General features: G+C 39.4%; 1 protein-coding gene across 3 annotated transcripts in view; it reads left to right on the top strand.

Moving 5' to 3' along the window:
* ldlrap1b (low density lipoprotein receptor adaptor protein 1b) overlaps positions 1–22749 on the top strand; it is a 45958-nt gene that overhangs the window by 18944 nt on the left and 4265 nt on the right. Inside the window, exons 3-9 of one of the 3 annotated variants that reach the window (XM_077196900.1) lie at positions 8160–8272; positions 12644–12758; positions 12942–13014; positions 15533–15628; positions 18541–18653; positions 19065–19099; positions 22395–22426. In XM_077196900.1, the coding sequence (XP_077053015.1) occupies positions 8160–8272; positions 12644–12758; positions 12942–13014; positions 15533–15628; positions 18541–18653; positions 19065–19099; positions 22395–22426 (577 nt within the window). The remainder of the gene's footprint in view (positions 1–8159; positions 8273–12643; positions 12759–12941; positions 13015–15532; positions 15629–18540; positions 18654–19064; positions 19100–22394; positions 22427–22749) is intronic. The other 2 variants (XM_077196898.1, XM_077196899.1) reach the window with 2 other exon arrangements.

The following is a 22749-nucleotide window of genomic DNA, read 5'->3' as shown; positions in this document are numbered from 1 at the left end:
TCAAAACACAGATGGAGTAGATCGAGTCCATCAACACCCCTAAACCTTCACAGTCCTGTACATCGTCCTGGGCCGACATGTCATTCGGTAACATTAGGCAGTTTTGATTTATATGCTGTTTAAATGTTGATGGATACGTTTTTCACATGAGCTTAAGCAACGCTTCTATCGCTAGTTTCTGCTGCTTCTTTGCTGTGTTTTAAACGGGAGATTCTGTACTCTTTTCAGAAGTTGCGTAATAACTACCCCTACTGTATAACAGTCAAAACATGGATTGACAAAAATTCCATTAATAGAAGGGAAGCGTTGTCATAAATGATGTCAAAATGTCTTCATGCCTTAAGGGGGTCATATAATGCCATTTTCATACAAGTTAATTTGATTCTTTAGGGTCTAAATGAAAAGTTTTTAATATACTTTAATTAAAAATTTTCGTTAGTATTGTAAGAAAACACAAATTTTACCTGGTCAAAAACAGCTGTTTTCAGCACGCAATTTCAGTGCATATGCCTTTAAATGATAATGAACTTTGCTCACTCCGCCCCTCTGTTCTGCGGGCGTTCATAACAGCGTTATGACAGCACCGCACGTGGAGTGTTTCCTTGACAACAGTTGAGGGTATAGGAAAAAAATGGCAGCGGGAGTCTCTGAGGAGGACACATCTGTGCAACCGTATCAGTTTGAACCGGAGTCGGAACAAGATGACGGCCCGAAGAAGTTCGACAATTAAGGCTCGAACATTCAAGGCACAGAACACGTTTCTGAATGGTTGGTTATTATATTGTCACTTTGATCTATCTTTGTGTACTGGCAGGGTAGAGTAACTTAGTGAGATGTACGAACGCTATGTGTTTACTGATGTAAGTTATACGTACTCAGTTTGTAATAACACAATAACCATAACGTGTTGTTCATTATAAACGTGGGATTATGAATTATATTGAGAACGTCGTACATAGAAAACATGCAGTATGTACCCTGAGAGTAAACCTTAGCCGCATTCATCGTGAAGCGATTTGCAAAGATTAATATAAAGGTTAATAAAATTTTACACTTACTTTTTCTGGAAGTTCAGCAGGGAGACATGAATAGTTGGTAACGATTCTTTTTTCAGGAGCAGCTTCTTATCAAAATCAGCTTTATAAGTTACCTCCTTCGTTAATAAAGCAGTCTGGAGAGAAAAGATTTGCGAATCGCGCAAACATGAAAGCATTGACGTTGCCCGTGGGGAATCTTCCCTTCGAAAACAAAACTCAGCCACTGTGTCTTCAGCGGTTCGGATTTAGGAACATCAAAATTACTGCTGTGTTCGTTATTACACCCAAGAACAGAACACCACAATCGCTTAGACGCCATTCTGCTCCAGCATATCAACAATGACGGACTATGATGAGTGACAGCTCGCTCAGGGCAGGGATCTGTTGAAACGCTGCTGTCAGTCTACAATCATGGGAGGGGCGTCCGATTTAGTGACGTCACAAAATCGAACGGCTCAATTTGAGGCAGGGGAAAACATATAAGGAGATTAAAACAAAAACACTAGGTAGATTTTTATCATTATATGATGATTGTGTACAGGCACTGCCAACACACATTTCAGTACAATCAACTTGAAAAAGTGCATGTACCATTATATGACCCCTTTAAAATAGCTTAAATGAAACTACACCCTTGCCTCATTTAGTATACGCAGTTCTATGAATGCAAATTAACCCCGCCTCCACTCACTCGCACCAGATCAGAGATCCACTCGTTGAAGATCACACGTTCACCTGATTGTAGGGCTGGGCGATATGGCCAAAAAATATCTCGGTATTTTTTGGTTAAATGGCGATATACGATATATATCTCAGTACTTTCTATGTTTTTCCATTTGGATAAAGAAAATGTATTTATTTGAAAAATAAAATGTTATTTCACATCCTGCTCAATGATATCCAAACTATGATATTGAAGAATATGGAAACAAATAGGGAATGTAATATAGGCTATGTTGTAATGATACATCTACTGATGCTAAGCTAGGGCACATCAACAGTGATGTTCCTGATCTCATTGGGTGTTTCGGGTCTTTCGAAACATCAGACACCCTCCTTCAGGCGACCCAGATGAGGTTGATCAGGCCTCAGCTTGTGCCCTAGCAGCATTTAACCACGGATCCGCTCTTTTGATCCAGAGCCACCTCGACGCCTTCTCTGCAGCCTCTGTGGTATTACTGATAGCCCTTCTCCTTCTCTCACCTGTGATGCCGAGTGCAGTGTAGGCCCCGTAGAGGGAATCCGCTGCAAAGCCTCTGCACCCCACCTCCACAGGTAAGCACCTTGCCTTCCAGCCTTGGTTGTGGCAGTCGCTGAAGAGGCCATCATATTTCTCCTTCTTCCTCTCAAAGGCTTCCTCCATTCGGTCTTTCCATGGCACAGTGAGCTCCAACATGACAAGGTTCTTTGTTGCCTCTGATATCACGACAATGTCAGGTCTCAGGGTGGTCTCGACGACATGCTGGGGGAACTTAAGTTGTTTGCCCAAGTCCACTTTCAGTTGCCAATCCTGTGCCGTGTTCAGAAGCCCTGCTGTTGTCCTGAGAGATTTTCCTGGCTTCTCACCGGCCCTGACAAAGCTGATGGTTTGTTTGCAGGGCTTTGACCTCCGGCAGCTGCTGATAGTAACCTGGATGCTCTCTGCAATTGTTTTGAGCACCTGGTCATGCCGCCAGCGATATCGTCCTTCCCCCAAAGCTCTTGGGCAGCAGCTCATGATGTGCTCAAGGGTTCCCTTTCTCTGGCACAGGGCGCATCCTGGTGTATCGACCAGCCCCCAGGTGTGCAGGCTGGACGGGCTGGGGAGGACGTCATAGACTGCCTGGACCAGGAACTTGATGCGGTGTGGCTCTGCCCGCCAAAGGTCAGTCCACGTGATATTCCTCTCCACCGCTTGTTCCCATCTAATCCAGGCACCCTGACGTGCCATTCCCACTGCTTTGCTGGACCTCTCCTCCTCCACCGCTGCCCTCACCTCACTTTGAACTAGCTGCCTCCTCTCCTTCCCCCGAGCCTTGTCGAACCGGGGCCCTTGAAAGGTTCCTAGCCCAGCCCTTCCTCTGGCCACTGCTCCCACTAGGACTCCATGGTGCAGCCGTGACTCTGCTTGGTCTACTGCCGCCTCTGCCCTCCATTTCCTGCCCGTCTTGACCTCTACACCTGCCCCAGAGACTTTGGGGTCCCTAGACTCGCGGAGCTGCAGCACCTCTCTTGCACGCAAGACCTTGAACTCCTCTTCGATGGATTTTAGCGGGAGCTGCAGCTTGCAGGTGTTTCCATAAAGGGCGATACTGCTTAAGCTCCTCGGGAATCCCAGCCATCTTCTTAGATATCGGCTGACTCTCCTTTCTAGTTCTGAGATGGTGGAGATCGGAAACTCGTACAGAAGCAGAGGCCACAGTATTCTTGGCAGAATCCCATGTTGGTACACCCATGCCTTAAATTTTCCAGGGAGCCCAGTTTTATCGACAATCTTCAGCCACCTCTCCAGCTCCTCGCAGGTGTTTTTGATGGATGTTGTATCCCTGAGGCTGCTGTCGAAGATCTTTCCCAGGCTTTTTACTGGTTTTTCAGACAGGGTCGGGATTTGAGTTCCTGAGATGATAAAACGAAACTTCTCCACCATCCTGCCCTTCTTTAGCACTAAAGATCTGGCTTTGGTTGGCTTGAATGACATCCTGGCCCATTCAATTACCCTCTCCAGACCCTTCAGGATCCATCTGGCTCCAGGCACTGACTCCGTTGTCACTGTGAGGTCATCCATGAAGGCACGGATTGGTGGTTGCCGCATTCCAGTCTTGGATTTGACAACATGTTCATTGCCAGAAACAACAGGATCACTGAAATGGTGCAGCCTGTGATGATTCCCACCTCCAGCCTGTGCCACTCTGATGTTGTTGACCCAGATGAGACTCTCAGCATGAAATCTCTATAGTAATCCTGGATAAGGTCTCTCACTATGGCAGGAACATGGTGCCACTCCAGAGCCTCCTGTACCAGCTTGTGGGGCATAGAGCCATAGGCGTTGGCCAGGTCTAACCACAGCACCACCAGATCGCCCCTATTCTCCTTTGCTTCTCTGAGGAGCTGTGTAACCACGCCTGTGTGCTCTAGGCAGCCTGGAACACCTGGTATGCCGCCTTTCTGCACAGAGGTGTCAATGTATCCATTTTTTAGGAAGAACTCTGCCAACCGCTTCGCAACTATGCTGAAGAAGATCTTTCCTTCAACGCTTAAAACGAGATGATTCTGAACTGGCTGATGGTCTTGGAGTCTTCTTCTTTTGGGATCCACACTCCATCTGCACACCGCCACTGTTTTAGAGTTTTCCCTTTCCTCCAGATGACTTTTAGGATCCTCCACAGCCGATGTAGCAGGTTGGGGCAGTACTTGTACACCTTATACGATGTTCTGCTTGGTCCTGGTGCAGACCTAGACCTTGCCTTCCTTACTACTTCCTGTACTTCTTTCAGGAGTGGCTCCCTCAGGTCGAATGCCTCTACAGGCTCTGGTGGTGTTATCAAGGCATCGCACTGCCCCAACTCTTGTTCTCTGGAGGGGTCACTAAATGTATCTGCAAGGTGCTGGTCAATTTCACCCTTAGATGAGACTAGGCGTCCACCTTTCTTCTGCCCGAGGAGCTGTTTGGTGAACTCGAATGGGTTTCTAATGAAGGCTGCTCTCCTCCTAGCCCACTCCCTTCGCCGCCTCCTGTGCCGTTCGGCTCTGCGCAGGGTAACAAGCTTCTTCCTTAAGATGCTGTGCAGCTCTGTCAGTGGCCCACGCTCCTCCTCACCAGCTTCCTTGTACTGCTTTTTTAGGGTTTTCAGCTCTATTCTGATGTTATGAATTTTGACTGCCCTCTGGTTTTTGGTGTACGGCTTTGTTACTCCTCTCACCTCCTCCACACCAAACCTCTCAACCGCCATGCTCACTATGATGGTCGTTATAGTTTGCAGCCTCCTCTCTCCATCACCTTTGGCCGTTACTTCCAGCACCTTGTCCACATCCTCATCAAACTCTGCCACTCGGCTGTTTTACATGCTTGAGGCCACCTGATCCTCCTCTTCTCGGGCTGCATGACTGGGGGGACAGTTTGTACCACATGGAGGCTCTGGGCTCTATGGGGTGCTTCCAGGCCCTGCTCCTCCTCTGACTCACCAGTCACTATGCCTGTGCATTGTGGTACTTGCCGTGGCTCCAGACATTTCATCCGTGACTGATGGATCTTCAAGCCTCTTGCATTTTTACAAATCTTTCCACACTGACAAACCGCGCTCGTAGTCATTTTTCCTTTGCTGTTGGTCGATAACCTTAGGTCCGTCTGACTGGGGTTCTCTTTCTCCCCCCCTCTCGGGCTCCCCTGGGGGTATTGCTCATTTAATTTTTCCGTAGCTAGCTTTGGGTTCCTCTTCACAGAGGCTGCGGCTAGGGGTGCTAGCCCATACCGCCCCGGTTGCCGTCTTCCCGAGCTGCCATCTGTCTCTCCAGATGTCCCCAACCTATTCTTGGTTGTCAACCAGCCTGTTCCTGGTAGTCACTGATTTCTTCAGATTGACAGTTGTAATGATACATCTTCTGATGCTAAGCTAGGGCACATCATCAGTGATGTTCCTGATCTCATTGGGTGTTTATATATATATTTATGCAATATATTATGTACAAAAAGGTGGTTAAAATCCCATTACATTCTAACTTTGTAACATTACAAACTAAAAACAAAAATAATGCTTTTGTTTTTAAAAAATGACTAAAGGCTAAACTAAAAATAAAAACCAAAACAAAAGCACAAACTAATTATATTAGCCTGCATTTGTTTACCCCATTATAATGGTCACTTTCATAAAAATATACTTGTAGGTTTAAAATTCCACATATGGCACATTTATTGTCTCCAACAACAAATATTTTAGTAATATGTATTTTAGTCAGAATTATTGTGCTACTGTTCTATTGTGCTCGTCTGTTTGGCGCCCATGCGCGCGGCGGCGCTCATTCACGGAAGCTTGAATTTTAGCGGAGATTCATTTGCAGAAGCTCGTCCTGTCCTGACAGTGAAATGGACATATGTGTTTGATTTGTTTGAACATTTACAGATGGAGAATATACCTGTGAAATGTAAGTTAAGCACTGAGGAAAGCACCACGTCTCAAACGCATTAAACAGCGCCAGTATTTATCTTTCAGTCACTAACAGTAGGCTATCTGTCCGAGCATCTGACAGGGCAAGCTGCTTTAAACTTGTTAACTATCTTACCAGTTATTTTGAAGCGCTTTATAAGCTTGTGTCATGTTTAGGACAAATTGTACTGCTCTTTCACTGCAGGAGCTCACACTGCCTACTCCACTATTTTTCAGATGTGCTCGTATCAAACTACTGTATCGATATAAACGATATTGCCTCATTCCATATCGTGGGAAAAAAAAATATCGATATATTGTAAAAACTCGATATACCGCCCAGCCCTACCTGATTGGTTACAAGGTAGTCAGAAACACCAGCGATTTCCATGTTTTTGAGACGGTCTTTGGTTCACCGCAGTTTTAAAGAGAAAATACTCAGCGATGGTGTTGACTTATGAATTTGCACATGGTTTGTCTTAAAGCATATTAAAAACACCACATAGACATATAAACAACATTCAAATCTTGATTTTCACCACAGGGGGACTATAAATCTACAGTATAAATAACCCCTATGAAGAACCTATTTGAGTACTAGTTGCACATGTGCTTTTACTGAGAGCGGCTGGTGATTATGTTGAGAGTATGATAAATTGCCAAAATGTACTTTTTTTCTTGTTTGTTTCGTTTTTGTTAATGTTTGTATATGTACTTTTTTAATATGGAACTATTATTCTGCTGTCTTGGCCAGGACTCCCTTGAAAAATATTGGTTAATATACTCAATGGGACTATTTCCTGGTAAAATAAAGGTAAAAAATAATAAAAATATGTTTTTTTGATAATCGACTTTCATTAAATTTGAGTAAAACAAAGTTAAAAATATTTAGCATAAAGCTAAAAATTAGGATCAATAATGAGGAAATAGAAATTAGAGTATATTTTTGGGTGTTGTTATAGTTCATAAATTAAGCTGGAAACCACATATTAATAAAACAAACATGTTTAAATCCATTGCGATATTAAATAGAATAAAACATATTTTGAATGAAATTATATATATATATTTATAATTGTATTGTTCACTCATAGTTCCATATATTACTTACTTTGTGGAGGTGTGGGGTCATACATATAAAACTAAAACAAATTCACTATATATGTTAAAAAAGAAAGCAGTAAGGATTGTAAAACAGGCTGACTATTATGATCCAACAAATATATTATTTATTAATTTACAAGCTTTAAAATTTGTTGGTTTAGTTGAGTTTTATACTGCACAGATAATGTATAAAGTATATAATAATTTACTTCCATATTGTATCCAGAGGCTGTTGTACTTCACTCTGTAAATGCAAGATAATGTTTAAAAACAAGTTGATAAATAATTATATGACGCAATATGAATAATTTGTGTATGTCATATGTAAACTATTGTAATGATATCTGATATGTGTACTTTTGTAATCATGTATGTACATTTTGGAAATTGTCTTATGTAACAGTTGTTTATTTTGTATGAATCAAATTCAGAGAGAAAAGTGATGCTTATTAGATAATTATGTATAAAGGGTAGGCATAATAATTATAGGCTTTCAGCTTACACCTTTTTCAGTTATGATGTATATTTTTTTCTTTACTATGGAAAATTATCTGTGAGGACCGAAATACATTTTTGTTGAATTTTATTTGTTTATTTCAGGCAACATTTCTTATAGCTAACTGAAGTTTTTTATCTAATATTTATATTATAAATATATTGTTCACTGTTAGTCCATGTCAGTTAATACATTAACTAATGTTAACAAATGAGACCTTATTGTAAAGTGTTACAGCTTTACTGTTTTTAACTACACAGCTTGAAAGCGTGCTGCTCATTGCACAAGATACTGAACAAATAAAATAAATGTAAAAGCCTCCAAAATCAGCTCTGATGGATTAAAATCATTTGACAGCTGCTTGATAAAGTCAAGTTTTCTGTCTCTCTCTCTCTCTCTCAGGCTAAAGCTGGTGGTTTGAAGAAGCTTCAGAAGGTGACACTAAAGGTTTCTCCTCGAGGGATTGTTCTCTACGACAGAGCAAACCAGATGATTGAGAATGTGTCCATATACAGGTGAGTGCCCTAAGGCTGTTCGTCATTTCAGACACTGTCTCTAGAGATGGAAATCGTGATGTCATATATACTGTATATATATATATATATATATATATATATATATATATGTGTGTGTGTGTGTGTGTGTGTGTATATGTATTTTTATTTTATTTTTTACCTTTTAATAACTCATTACAAGAAACCAAATATACTAAACCAAAATACTAAACAATATATTTTTTTTATTGGTTACAATTATTGTGATATATTCTTGATATTTACATATGTGATTCAATAGAGGTGTACAAGTGTCATGGAAGTTATTTGGTTCCAGTATTTACTTAAAAGCAGAACTAGTTCTGAGTAAGAACTGGTTTTCGACAGCCTCTTGCAATAAAAAAGAGAGAAGTGTTTGTTGCCCCCTGATATTCTGCCATCCATCATTTAGAGCAGTGCGACCTGAAGATTGCTGTGTTTTCACACAGACAGAGAGAGCGAGAGATCTGTATTGATTTGTTGACACTCTGACCCTCACCTGGGACCGCAGCTATTGTTGGACGCCCGCACACGCTCAGTGCGCTCAGTCTGTGCTGTGTCTAATGAATAAACAGGAGGGAGGTGTCAGCCTCTCTCTCCACACCAGTTACACTGGTGTAATACTCCAATTATGTGGGTCATTCTCGTGAAAACATGTCCAGGTTTCATTTCACCCTAAAAACAAAGGGAAAAAGACAATGCAGCCTAAATGTTAATATTTTAACATATATTAAGATTTTTTTCATTGTGACATCATATTCATAACAATTAATCTTACCTCAAATTCTCAGTAATTAAAAATTAAATTTTCAGTTAATGTTATAATTTTGTTCAATTTTATGACATGTACAGTATTTATATTCCTGATGTAAACCTCCCATTTCACCACATCCAAAAGCTGCTCTACCAGACTGAGATCTGGTGACTGTGGAGGCCATTTGAGTTTAAGTGACTCACTGTCATGTTCAAGAAACCAGTTTGAGATGATTTGAGCTTTGTGTCGTGTGTTATTAAACGATCTGGTGGAACTTCTTTTAGCCAGTATGCTCTAAAAATTTGGAATTGTTTACCAGATGAAGTAAAAGATGCTACTAGCTTTCATATTGTTAAAAAGCGGGTTGACATACCTTTTTAAAGTTGCTTATCAATATAACAATATGGTCTTCTACTATAACAAAGCTCATATAATAAGTCAGTTTTAGTTCTATTTTCTCTTCTAATTTTTCTCTTTGTTTTATTTCATTTTATATTGATATTGAGGTCAAACTATATTGCCAATTTACTTTAATTTACATTCTGAACCTTTTATTGTTGTTTTCAAATATTTTTGTATTTACATTGTGTAATTGTAGTATATGTTTTTATGCTTGTGAGGCACTTTGAGTTGCATTCTATGTATGAAAAGTACTATACATATAAATGTTTATTATTATTTTTATTATACTGCTGGAAGTATCCAACAGAAGATGATACACTGAGGTCATAAAGAGATGGACATGGTCAGCAACGATACTCAGGCAGACTGTGGTGATGCTTATTGGTACTAAGGGACTTATTGGTACAGTCTTTGATTTGATTTGATTTGATTTATTCAACAATGATAACAAACACATATACAAACTTGCCGGAGGCGATTCATATACATTTCCATACAGTCAAGAAAATATCCTGCACACCATTACACCTCCAGCAGCCTGAACCGTTGATATAAGGCACTTCTGGCCCGACCATCTAAATGAATGTTGCAGCAGAAATCGAGACTCATCAGACTAAGCACCGTTTTCCCAATCTTGTCCAGTGTTGGTGTGAATTGTAGCCTCAGTTTGCTGCTGTTATCTGACAGGAGTGAGACCGGTGTGATGTTCTGCTGCTGTAGCTCTTCTACTTCAGTGTGTGACGTGTTGAGCGTTCAGATACGCTCTTCTGCAGAGCTCGGTTGTATCGAGTGCTTATTTGAGTTACTGTTGCCTTTCTATCAGCTGAACCAGTCTGGTCATTCTCCTCTGACCTCCGACATCAACTAGGCATTTTCACCCACAGAACTGTGGATCACTTAAATAACCTCTCTTCCTCGTTCTGATGCTCAGTTTGAACTTCAGCAGATCGCCCTGACCATGTCAACATACCTAAATGCAACGAGTTGCTGCTATGTGATTGGCTGATTAGATATTTGCGTTCACAAGCAGTTGAAGGTGTACTTAACAAAGTGGCTTGTGTGTGTGTGTGCGCGTGTACATGTGTGTGTGTGTGTATGTATGTGTGTGTGTGTGTGTATATATATATATATGTGTGTGTGTGTGTGTGTAATTTTACACAATTATTTTAAATGACTACAAATTATTAAACATTTTTCCCTAAGGTTAAAAATGCCACTAAAATAAACAAAATATCCCCCAAATTCAAGAGGAAAGGGGGAAAATCCCTGCACAATTGAACTAAATCTATTATAGTTGTAGCAATTAAAGTGAAATGTGAAAAATGAATGAAAAATATTGATTTCTAATGGATAAAAAGCGATAACTATAAATGATTGTTAGCTTTTGTCAGTGTAGCCAGAATATGACATGCCATTTCCCTACACACAACGCACAACGCATTCTGTTAATCAGTTAATCAACATTAACAATCATTATTACAATATTAAGAGCAGAAATCAACAATAATTGCAACCCTACCCTGTAATGAGTTCCTGTTTTTAAATTTATAATTTATGTACTTTATGTAAGCTGTTTAAGTAATGCAATTGTTGTGTTAATACTCATATGCCACCTTTGAGTCATAAATAAACATAAATTCCTCGTATAGAAACATAAATGCCATGTCAGATGCAGCTTCTGCTCGACCTTTGCAGTGTAAAGATGGCTTTTGTTAAAAGACAACACAGGTTCGTTTAATAAGGTCATTATAAAGAACAAAACTGGAAATCGAGTCCAGGGTGCGAATATTGTCCATTTAAAGAAAATGTAATTCTGACCCTGAAAGTTTTTTTTATTTTTTATTTTAATTAGTATAAACTACTGGTCCTAGACAGACAGAAGTGTGTGTGTTAGAGTCAGAGAAAGTTTTTGAATGCGTGTGAATTTTTAAATGTGAAACTGGACAGATGGTGGTCATCCATTATTAGTCCCGCCCCTTCTGCTGTGGGTCTGCACTCTGATAGGCTGAGCCAGCTGTCACTCAAGACCGAGGGGAGAAATCAACCCTGGAGGAGTTCATGAGTTTACAGAGAGATCTCAACAGGAAAGCAGAGACCATGCAGTCATCGACAAGCTATCCCACGTGTGTGTGGCTGTGTGTTATGGTTTGGTGGGTCAGCTTTCAGTCAAAGTGCTGATGGAGCGTTGAACATAGAGAACACAACACTGCTCATAGACGTTTTTACATCTCAGAGGAGGTGACATCATGCTCTGCTATACTGGGTGTGTGTCCAAGTGATTTAGTGGTGGATGATGTACACAGTGGGTGTGTTATACTGGATGGAGACCAATATGAGGTCATATGGATTTTTTTCTTCCCCTAGTAGATAAACAGAAATCTTTTAAGTTTTAGATCACTGACCAAATGACGGTAAATATGTGTTGTTGATCATGTGAGCATCATGGTTCATGTCTAGTTTTAGTTGAAGCTCAAGATGCTTTTTAAAGCTTCTCCGATCATACTGGAGAACGTGATCATCAGGTTTTGTTCATGTGAGCAAAAATCACACAAACCAAATAACTGGAATTATTATGCCCGATAATAAAATATGTTATTCAAAACTTGCATTTACACTAGTGTTCTTAAATATTTGAAGCTGACTTTATATGTGCACAAAAGTTTGGGGTCGGTAAGATTTTTGGATGTTTTTGAAACCCTCATCAAGGCTGCATTTATTTGATCAAAAATAGAGTAATATTATTATTATAATTTAAAGTTCCTTTTTCTATTTGAATATTCTGTTTTTTTTAATATTATATTCTATATTTTGTTTAATATTTTAATATATTTTAAAATGTAATTTATTCCTGAGATCAAAGCTGAATTTTCCGCATCATTACTCCAGTCTTCAGTGTCACATGATCCTTCAGAAATCATTCTAATATGATGATTTGCTGCTCAATAAACATTTCTGATTAATATCAATGTTGAATGCAGTTTTGCTGCTCAATGTATTTTTTTTCATGATTTTTTGATGATTAGAAAGTTCATAAGAACCGGATTGATTTGAAATACAAATGTTACTGTTGAAATAAAGTCTTCTTCATCTTTGCTGTTTAAAGTATTATTTTCTTAAACTTTTAAATGGTAGTGTAAGAAGGAATAGATTGTAATCTTAAAGTCTTTAGATTGACTTTGCTTATTTGTTGTCTGTAGGATTTCGTACTGCACAGCTGATAAGATGCATGATAAAGTGTTTGCCTACATCGCTCAGAGTCAACGCAACGAAACACTGGAGTGTCACGCGTACCTCTGCACCAAGAGGAAAGTGGTGAGTGTGTGTTCATATGTTTGTGTGTCAGAGACACTAGCTGTCTTTCCTTCTGTCTATAAATAGTTATACGTTAAGACCACACTTCCTCTGACATAGAAACAGATATCAATGTGCTTTTTTTCTCTCCATGGCAAGAGATGTGGCATTAAAACCTCACTTTCCTATTCCCGTCTTTCTCAGGCTCAGGCGGTGACATTAACGGTGGCTCAGGCTTTCCGATTGGCATTTGAATTTTGGCAGGCTACTAAAGGAGGTATGATGCACTCGACAACTTCAGTCATCCCAGCACAACTCTTGTTTATCTTTCTGTCTTGTGAATTATGGGTTGTGAATGGAGCTCAAAAGCATGTGTGTCCTTACAAGCTGAAGTGTGTAATTTCAATACTCTTAGCTCACCAAACAGAAATCAATTTGTTGATTTCTTTTTAAGACAATATGTTCATAGTCTACCATCATACCTTGGGGATACAACTGATGTTTTAAATTTGATTGATAACTGGAAATGTGAAAGCAATGATGTCCTTGTATCATTAGATGTGCAAAGTCTATATACATGCATACCTCATCATACAGGCTTACAAGCCATATCGTGTTATCTTACCAAACGTCCCACTCATGTCCTGCCTCCATCAGAATTGCTTGTAAATTTTGTCGAGATTATTCTATCCAACAATTTTTTCAAAAACTATGACAAATTTTATTTACAACTCCAAGGGACTGCAATGGGGTCTTCGTTTGCACTTCATTGCCCATTTTCTCCAAGGACTCTGATGAAGATGTAACCGCACATCGATACGTTAGTCATTGTTATGCACCTTAAATAAATGTAATGTATTATTAAGAAGACATCTGTGCTGCACCGGCGATCCTTTTTGTCTACCTTGTTTTGTCCTGTCCTGGTTGCACCGGATTGTTGTGGATTGCCGAAGCGCAGAAAACCTTCCTTTTTCACATGAAATAATTTTTAGCAGGAAAATGCCTGGAAAACATGCATTTATTATTTTAAATTAGATTTTTACTGTTTACTTCTTGTGTCATATATTTTGCAATATTGCAATATATATATATATATATATATATATATATATATATATATATATATATATATATATATATATATATATATATATATATATATATATCAATATTACCTCTGCCCTGTGAGTGTGTTTATTTATGACTTTAAAAATGTTTTTTAGTATTTTTTTGAGTTTTTAAGGAACTGTATATTTCTGCATACCAGTATGTATTTATTTCCTGCAGGGATGGAGGACAAGAAAGAGATTTTAGTGCAGGGAAAGTAGAGCAGCTCCTGTCGTACAGATCAGCAGAACATGTATGCAATTTACTGCATGTTTGAACATGCCTGTGTGTGTGTGTGTGTGTGTGTGTGTGTGTGTGTGTGTGTGTGTGTGTGTGTGTGTGTGTGTGTGTGTGTGTGTGTCCTGAGGCCTGTAGAGATTTATTCATTTAATCTCTCTACACCTGATGGTTCGCTGCAGGATCTGATCATCTGGCAGAACTCAAACCCGATCTCAAATCTCTTCCTCCGTCTCAATGCGTTTTACTGCAGGGCCTAAAATATAAACAAATGACACAAACACATTTCCTTAGTGAATTTTTATGGTCATGGAAAGGGTGGTGCCTGTGCATCATGGTATGTTTCATTTTTAATTCAAAAGTGATGCATGTGATGAGAGAAATTAATATTTAATAGTTTAGTTATACATGTAAATCTAAAGATTTTGAGCTGAAATATGGACATAAATTGGTCATTCCAGAAGATCTGAGAACATGACTTCTCTCTTTACAGCTCTACTATAGACGGTATATACAGGTCCTAATGAAGGTCTTTGATAGTGATTTAGGATGTTTGATTTCCATTTCATTCATTCAGGCAGAGATCAAGTCCACCCTACAGTTTAATGCTACATGTGTTAATTATTTAATTGTACATTTAGGGCTGGTTTCTCCTGGACCTGATGCACATTTATATTCACTGACCTCATTCTTTTTGAACTTTTAGTAATAGATATTTGTGATGAGGTTTCAGTGTTTGGAAGGAAGAAGACAGGGTCGGTGTGACTGGGACTCATACGTTTATTGTAAAAACAGAAAACAATCAAAACAAAAGGTGCGCATTCACCATAGCCACGCTACAGCACAAAACAATTTCACATTAACACTCAAAACTCTTATCGCTATATCAGCTCTGACTCTTTCCACTTTCTTGATCACTTGTTCCACTGGCTGGCGGCGTACGAGTCCTCAGTCCTTCTCCCGTCTCTCACTCCACATCGGCTTATATCCGCTCTCTCCACGCCAATTACTGCAACAAGACACAGGTGTTCGTCATTTGCACTTGACCTGGTTACGCACCTTTCTCTCGTTACAGACCTCGCGGAACCACGCCCCCCTCACAATATTTAACAAACTTTTAAATATGAATATATTTGAAAGCATATGAATCAAAGTTTTAAGATAAAAATTATGTAAAATAATTTTACGTTAGTTATTTAGTGAATTTTTAAATCATGAGTATTATTTCTTGTGGGATATAGTTATTTATTTATGCATTTATTTATTTATTGCATGTGGCATTTGACAACCTCATCTAACTGTCATGTCATAAATAGTTTAAATTATCAGTTGATAAACAAAAAGAGCGATGAAAAAGCAATTTAGAATTTCTCAGGTCAAATAAAGAACTGAATGTTTAATGTAAGTATGTTAACAATAGCACAAGCTTGACATTTCTGCTTTGTTTTCAGAGAAAGAGAAGCAGGTGAAATGTGGATCAGATGGAGAGGCGGCCAGCAGCTCTCAGTGCGAGAGTTCAGCCGTTCTGAGCAGCACGAAAGAAGGAGGTGAACACACACACACACACACACACACACACACACACACACACACACACACACACACACACACACACACACACACACAGCTCTCAGTGCGAGAGTTCAGCCGTTCTGAGCAGCACGAAAGAAGGAGGTGAACACACACGCACACACAGCTCTCAGTGCGACAGTTCAGCCGGTCTGATCAGCACGAAAGAAGGAGGTGAACACACACACACACACACACACACACACACAGCTCTCAGTGCGAGAGTTCAGCCGGTCTGGGCAGCACGAAAGAAGGAGGTGAACACACGCACACACACAGCTCTCAGTGCAAGAGTTCAGCCGGTCTGAGCAGCACGAAAGAAGGAGGTGAACACACACACACACACAGCTCTCAGTGCGAGAGTTTAGCCGGTCTGGGCAGCACGAAAGAAGGAGGTGAACACACACACACACACACACACACACACACAAACACACACACACACACAAACACACACACACACACACACACACACACACACACACACACACACACACACACAGCTCTCAGTGCGAGAGTTCAGCCGGTCTGGGCAACACGAAAGAAGGAGGTGAATACACACACACACACACACACACACACACACACAGCTCTCAGTGCGAGAGTTCAGCCAGTCTGAGCAGCACGAAAGAAGGTGAACACACACACACACACACACACACACACAGCTCTCAGTGCGAGAGTTCAGCCGGTCTGAGCAGCACTAAAGAAGGAGGTGAACACACACACACACAGCTCTCAGTGCGAGAGTTCAGCCGGTCTGAGCAGCACTAGAGAAGGAGGTGAACACACACACACACAGCTCTCAGTGCGAGACTTCAGCTGGTCTGCGCAGCACGAAAGAAGGAGGTGAATACACACACACACACACACGCAGCTCTCAGTGCGAGAGTTCAGCCGGTCTGGGCAGCACGAAAGAAGGAGGTGAACACACACACACACACACACACACACAAACACACACACACACACACAAACACACACACACACACACGGCTCTCAGTGCGAGAGTTCAGCCGGTCTGGGCAACACGAAAGAAGAAGGTGAACACACACACACACACACACACACACACACACACACACCACAGAGAGAGAGAGCTATGTAAATCTACGCTTTGTTTCCTAATCAGCCATTAAATGTGTCAATCAGCAGGGCAATTTGTCACTAATTTCTGTTAAATTTCTATGGTGTTGTGCACTGTAGCTCCGCCCACAGTAGAATCTCATTGGTTTAAAATCCCACTCTACATAGCAGTGTTAAATATCAAAAGTGTTCTTATTGGCTCTGATTGTGTTGTCACACATTATTCTCACTTTCAGTGTGGAGACACAAATAGTTATCACTGAAAACATGATGATAATACCATAGTATTAATTTTCCTTTCATTTTTTTGTACGAAAAAGGGTTGCAGTCTGGAGCCCTGAAAATGTAATAATATTTCACAATATTACAGTTTTTAACTGTATTTTTTTATCAATTAAATGCAGCCTTGGTGAGCCGAAGAGACTTATTTCAAAAACATAACTTTTGAGTGGTAGTGTATTCTGTTGATGTGATCAGATATGGATAGCTATTCCAATTCTAGATGCATATACTGTTATAAATTAAGTAGTTTGAAGTCATTTACAGTACTACTTAAAATACACCATCACTGGACCATGGTACTTTGTTGTACGGGTGCCAGAGGACCCTGGACGGTTCTCAGGTTGCCAGGTTACAGAAATAATCTTGGAGTTGAGTGAACGAATGAACCCTTGAGGACCAGTGATCCGTGTGCCATGAGACAGACGTGTGTGTGCATGAATAAAGGACTGTGTGTTCGTAAATCCCATCAGATATCAGAAACATGATTCTTTCAGCCTACACACACACACACACAGCGGCTGATCTCTGCTCATGAAATGTGAGAGCAGGACAGAGATGGACACGTTTAACGGCTCAGGATAGGGAGGTGATGTGATGAGCTTTTGTTTGACTGGAGTCTGTGAAGCGTGTCGTGGCTTGATGTTGAGAAGAGCGTTGATTCATTCTCTACATGCACAGATCTGTATGATCCCTGCAGGTTTGAGATCTGAAAATATACCGTTCAAAGTTTGTTTTATAACCATTGTGTCTGATCACCTCGTGTTTTCAGGAGGTCTGAGCCTGTATTAAGTGCAATTAAATTAATAAATAATTCTGCCAAGTTATATAGTTCATTAGCCTAACTGTAGGCTGGTTATGATTGCCAAGAAATAATGCCAGAGTAATTTGTCAACAGCTTCAATCAGAATTAGGAACCCCATCCGTCGGCCCATCCATCCGTCCATCCATCCCTCCGTCCATCCATCCGTCCGTCCCTCCATCCATTCATCCGTCCCTCCATCCATTCATCCGTCCCTCCATCCATTCATCCGTCCCTCCATCCATTCATCCGTCCCTCCATCCATCTGTCTGTCCGTCCGTCCCTCCATCAATCCGTCCCTCCATCCATCCGTCTGTCCATCCATCCGTCCCTCCATCCATCCATCCGTCCGTCCCTCCATCCGTCCCTCCATCCATCTGTCCCTCCATCCATCTGTCCCTCCATCCGTCCGTCCGTCCCTCCATCCATCTGTCTCTCCATCCATTCATCCGTCCCTCATTCCGTCCCTCCATCCCTCCGTCCATCCATCAATGGCTGCTGAAAAATTAGCTTTGCATCACAGGAATAAATTAGATTTTTAAAATATATTCAAGTTGAAAACAGTTATTTTAAATCGTAATGATATTTAACAATATTTGGATCAAATACATTTATTTATTGCATTTATTTTTTTGCATTTATTTATTTGTTTCTTTTTACTCATTTAGTTTGATTTTTCTGTTTATTTTGTCATTATCATTATTTTTTATTGTGTGTGTGTAGAAGTGGCCACTGGGGATCTACTGGACTTTGAATGTGGATTAAAAGATCACTCAGGAAAAGACGCCACACACCCTGTCCCGAACCTCAGCACAGAGAACAACAACACTGTATGGGTAAGAACACACACACACACACACACCAAAAAAACTTCTGCATATATCATACATGTGCCAGAATATCCAAAAACCAAGGTACTTCAAAAACTGACCTGAATAATTCATTAATAATAATTAGACTTAATTAAAATCTTTATCCATATAGACCTGGTACTGTAGATGTCAAACGGCAGTATTGACAGGAGAAAACCACCACAACTCACTGCTATTAATTCATTATTTTAATTATTAAAGCGTCAACAATGTTTATTTAATGTAGTTTACATGCCAATGTTTTAATTATAAAATTAATTAGTTCTTTATGAATTAATTTATATTAATATTTCACTTATAAATAATAAAGGAGTGTATTCAACAGCACAGTTTTGGCTGTGGTAATGAGAACCTTTATATCTCTGTCTTTTGCAGGAACTTGAGGATGGTCTAGATGAGGCTTTCTCAAGGTTAGTAAAATTATATCTGAAATAATCTCTCAATGTAAATGATATACCAAACTGCACTTTTACACCATAAAAAGTGTAAAAGTTTTATGGTTTCACTACACAGTGAATTTTAATGGAGCTTACTGTAACTTTAGCCCAGATGTGGAGTATAGGGCACTCTATTCCTAGCGCTCTTTTATGTGACCACAGCGGTATTTGTAATGGACGTGTTCAGTTCTGAGAATAAACTTTTTTTTGTTGGCCTCACATAATCCAGACTATTTTTACGCTCCACTCACAGTTCCTGCGTTTCATAGAAAAGAAAAAAACATCTTGAGTCAACACATAGGTGCAAAAATCTGTGTAACAAGTTCTCAATAGACTTTCACTGGTTTGCTCCTGAAAAGTAGAATGCCACAGTTAAATGCTTGAGTTTCAGAAAATCCATGTTTGACATTTTCTTTTAAATTAAAAACAGTGCTTTACTGAGCTTATTTGTTCGAAGAAAATAAGTATCAAAAGATCAATCTTTTTTATGGACATGGGGATAATACAGAATAAACAATCATATTGCTTCTTCTGCCAAATTCGAGGCACCCTTGCTTATATTTGTATCAAATCTGATAATTGTGGATGATAATCAGTCTAAGTCTCTAATGAAATCCAAAGTTTGAAAATGTCTTTACTCTATCAATCTTTATGGACGCTTGAATATGTGACAATGCAGAACAAGCCATCATACTGCATCCTCTGCCCAATTTGAGGTGGCCTTTCTCCGCCATGTTAAAGGTGGAATTAAATATAACAATAGGAGATGATACACAGTCTAACACACTATACAAAAATCAAAATCTTAAACACTTTTAACATTATAAGTCTTTTTTATGGACCCTTGAACTTTGCATATGGCATAATATAGAATGAGCCACATTGCATCGTCTATCAAGTTCAGGGTGATGTTTCTCAGCCATGTTAAGAGCTGTGTTAAATTTGTTAATGGCGAATGGTACACAATCTAAACCTGTAACAAAATTAAAAATGTTAACTGTTTTTACTCAACCCGCCTTTTTTTATGGAGCTATGAATTTGACATGTGCTTTGATATTGCCACATAATACAAGTCGTTTACTTGTAACCGTCTCTACACATTAAGCTCAGACATAAGATTTTATTTTAAAACTGGAAAATTACAATCTTCAGCATTGAAATAAAAAATATTGAGGAAAATAGGTTCCTTCATAATATGAGCCCTTTTGGAGAATATGATTTTTATTGGGATAATAGGCAAGTTCCTGCTTGCCTATACAAACAAATCATACATACAGTTGTGATGCTAAATGATTAGGTCATGTTTTGAATGACTATTATTTGCATACTGTGCCATCGTAATGACACTAATTGAAGGTAATTTTATTCTGTAAACCAAACAACAGCTGTTTAACGATTTGTAATGATGGTCATTATTCATCCTGACACACCGAGTGCCGTTCCTGAGAGATTAGTCGACATGAGATGAGCTGTTTTACAGCAGCGGGGTTCAGTCCATCGCCGCTCGGCACTGATTATTTGTCGTGTGCAGTAATTAAAAGCGTTGGCTTTTAATCAAACTCAGTACTTCGTTAATCTCCATTTAACATGCTTTCAACCCTGTAAGTGTGAGAAGAGACGCTGTAGATCTCTGACATGCGAGAACTTTTCCAATCAAGGATGAATTGAGGATAGAGTTAATCTCTGAGTAAAGACTATTGAAGTGCTCTCCATCAAAACCCAAAGCTATTTTAGCATTTTCTGATGGTTTATCATCCAAAACACAGTGGGCTGAGAGATATTATGGTCATAATCGGCCATTTATGTACATCACATCAAAAATGAAAATTAAATGACTACATCTGACCAATAGAAGATCTAAATGTCAGCTTGACCTCTTGGCCCAATATAAAGAAACAAACTTTAAAGTTGCATTATTTGCAGTGTTGAGGTTAAGTAATGTAGAGAGTACTGTATATTTTAAGATTGTGAATATATTATTATTTGTTATTTACTATATATTTAAATAAGAAAACCTTGAGTGGATAGTATTTGTTGTATTGTAATTAATTTTGCATTCCTAGTTTGATGTATCATTCATTGTAATTTTCTATTTAGCTTTTATTTATTTTTCTTTTAGTAATTTTAGTGCTTCAACTTAATTGTGTATTTTATTTTCTAAAGTTTTTCATCTAATATTTATATATTATTTTGCTGAATTAAAACATTTTGTTTTTAGTTAACAATAACAAGATCAGTTATTCGCCAAAGTTTAATGCTTTGGAGTTTGTTCAAATCTTTGACCCTAAGTTTGAGCAATACTAGTCAAACACCACTAGTAATGGTTAATGCCTTTAGTTTTACACAGAAAGGGATCTTACAGTTGTTTATCTTTATGACCGAGAGGTCAACTTCAGTTGTTTTAATCAGTTCGCTGTAACTCTGACCTCAATTCCTCAACACTTGCTCGGTAGTAACCTTTAACTTGACTGGCTGCTCACTAAAAACTCCATCAGGAGGTCTAGGATATTTAAAATCAAAATGGACAATTCCTTTTTTAATGGAATATTTATTATGAATGATTTATCCATGTACATCATTATTTTTTTAATTCATGTGCCCTCGTAAGGCCATTGCACACTGAGTCCGCACGACTTTTCGCACGTAATAAAAAAAATATTCGACCTCACGTTGTCAATAACGCTTGCAGACTGTCTACGAAACTTTCGTCCGTCATAAAAAAATCGGATCGGGTTCGATTTTCTGCATTTTTCGCATCCGTATCAAGCAGTTCGAATGGTGTTTAAATAGTGTTTTGACAATTCGGAGCCACCAAATAACGAATACGAAAAAAGGCGTATGAAAATTTCGGACTCAGTTTGCAATGGACTTTAATCTTTGGCCTTTAATGGCCAAAATAACTTCCCCTCCCTCTTGCAATGATGATGTGTTTACTGGCGTGAGGGCGGGGCAACCTGTCACTCACATGAGATCCACCAATAGCAAACCACAACCATGCAACTAATTTCCCATGGACAAAATCAAGTCCTGCCCTTCAATTTTCTTGTCCGAGGAAGCCATTTCAATTGAAAATACGTCACAATAGGGAAGAAAAGACTTTCACAACTTCTGTTTCATGCCGACTTAAATAAAAAAGTTGATCAAAGTATCAAAATGTGGAAGTTCTATTATGTAGACAACAGCAAACTAAGCCGCAAGACATGCTGACTAATCATGCTGCTCACATGGAGTCTGTTTTCTCACGCTGATGTTGTTTATTCCCCCTCAGCCGCAGTCTGGATAGTTTTGAGTCCAACACAGGTAAAATTGTCATTGGCCTGTGCTGTAGTGAAATCTGCCTGTGCTGTAGTCCTCATCCATCACAATCCACTCTTTCACATCATCCACAACCGTGAACTACAGTAGTCCAGTTCTCCCATCTGTTCCGTGTCAGGCATGTTCCTTCTCATGGCTCAAAACCCTGTCCATTTCAAACACCTGTTCTATGGATATTGATGACTTCATGGCAGGGTTCTTTGCCAAGATTCGTAGAAATATCATCTTCATGTTTTCCTACTTCATCTTATGATCAGATGTCTTTTTCCCGACACTGCCTTTTTGCAAAGTCTGTTACTATGGACATC

Source organism: Siphateles boraxobius, unplaced genomic scaffold (genome assembly GCF_051911475.1).
Source record: "Siphateles boraxobius isolate OS27281-9 unplaced genomic scaffold, OSU_SipBor_1 37, whole genome shotgun sequence".
Taxonomy (NCBI): Eukaryota; Metazoa; Chordata; class Actinopteri; order Cypriniformes; family Leuciscidae; genus Siphateles; species Siphateles boraxobius.
Note: the sequence above shows the minus strand (reverse complement) of the source record. Positions and strands in the feature narration are given on the sequence as shown.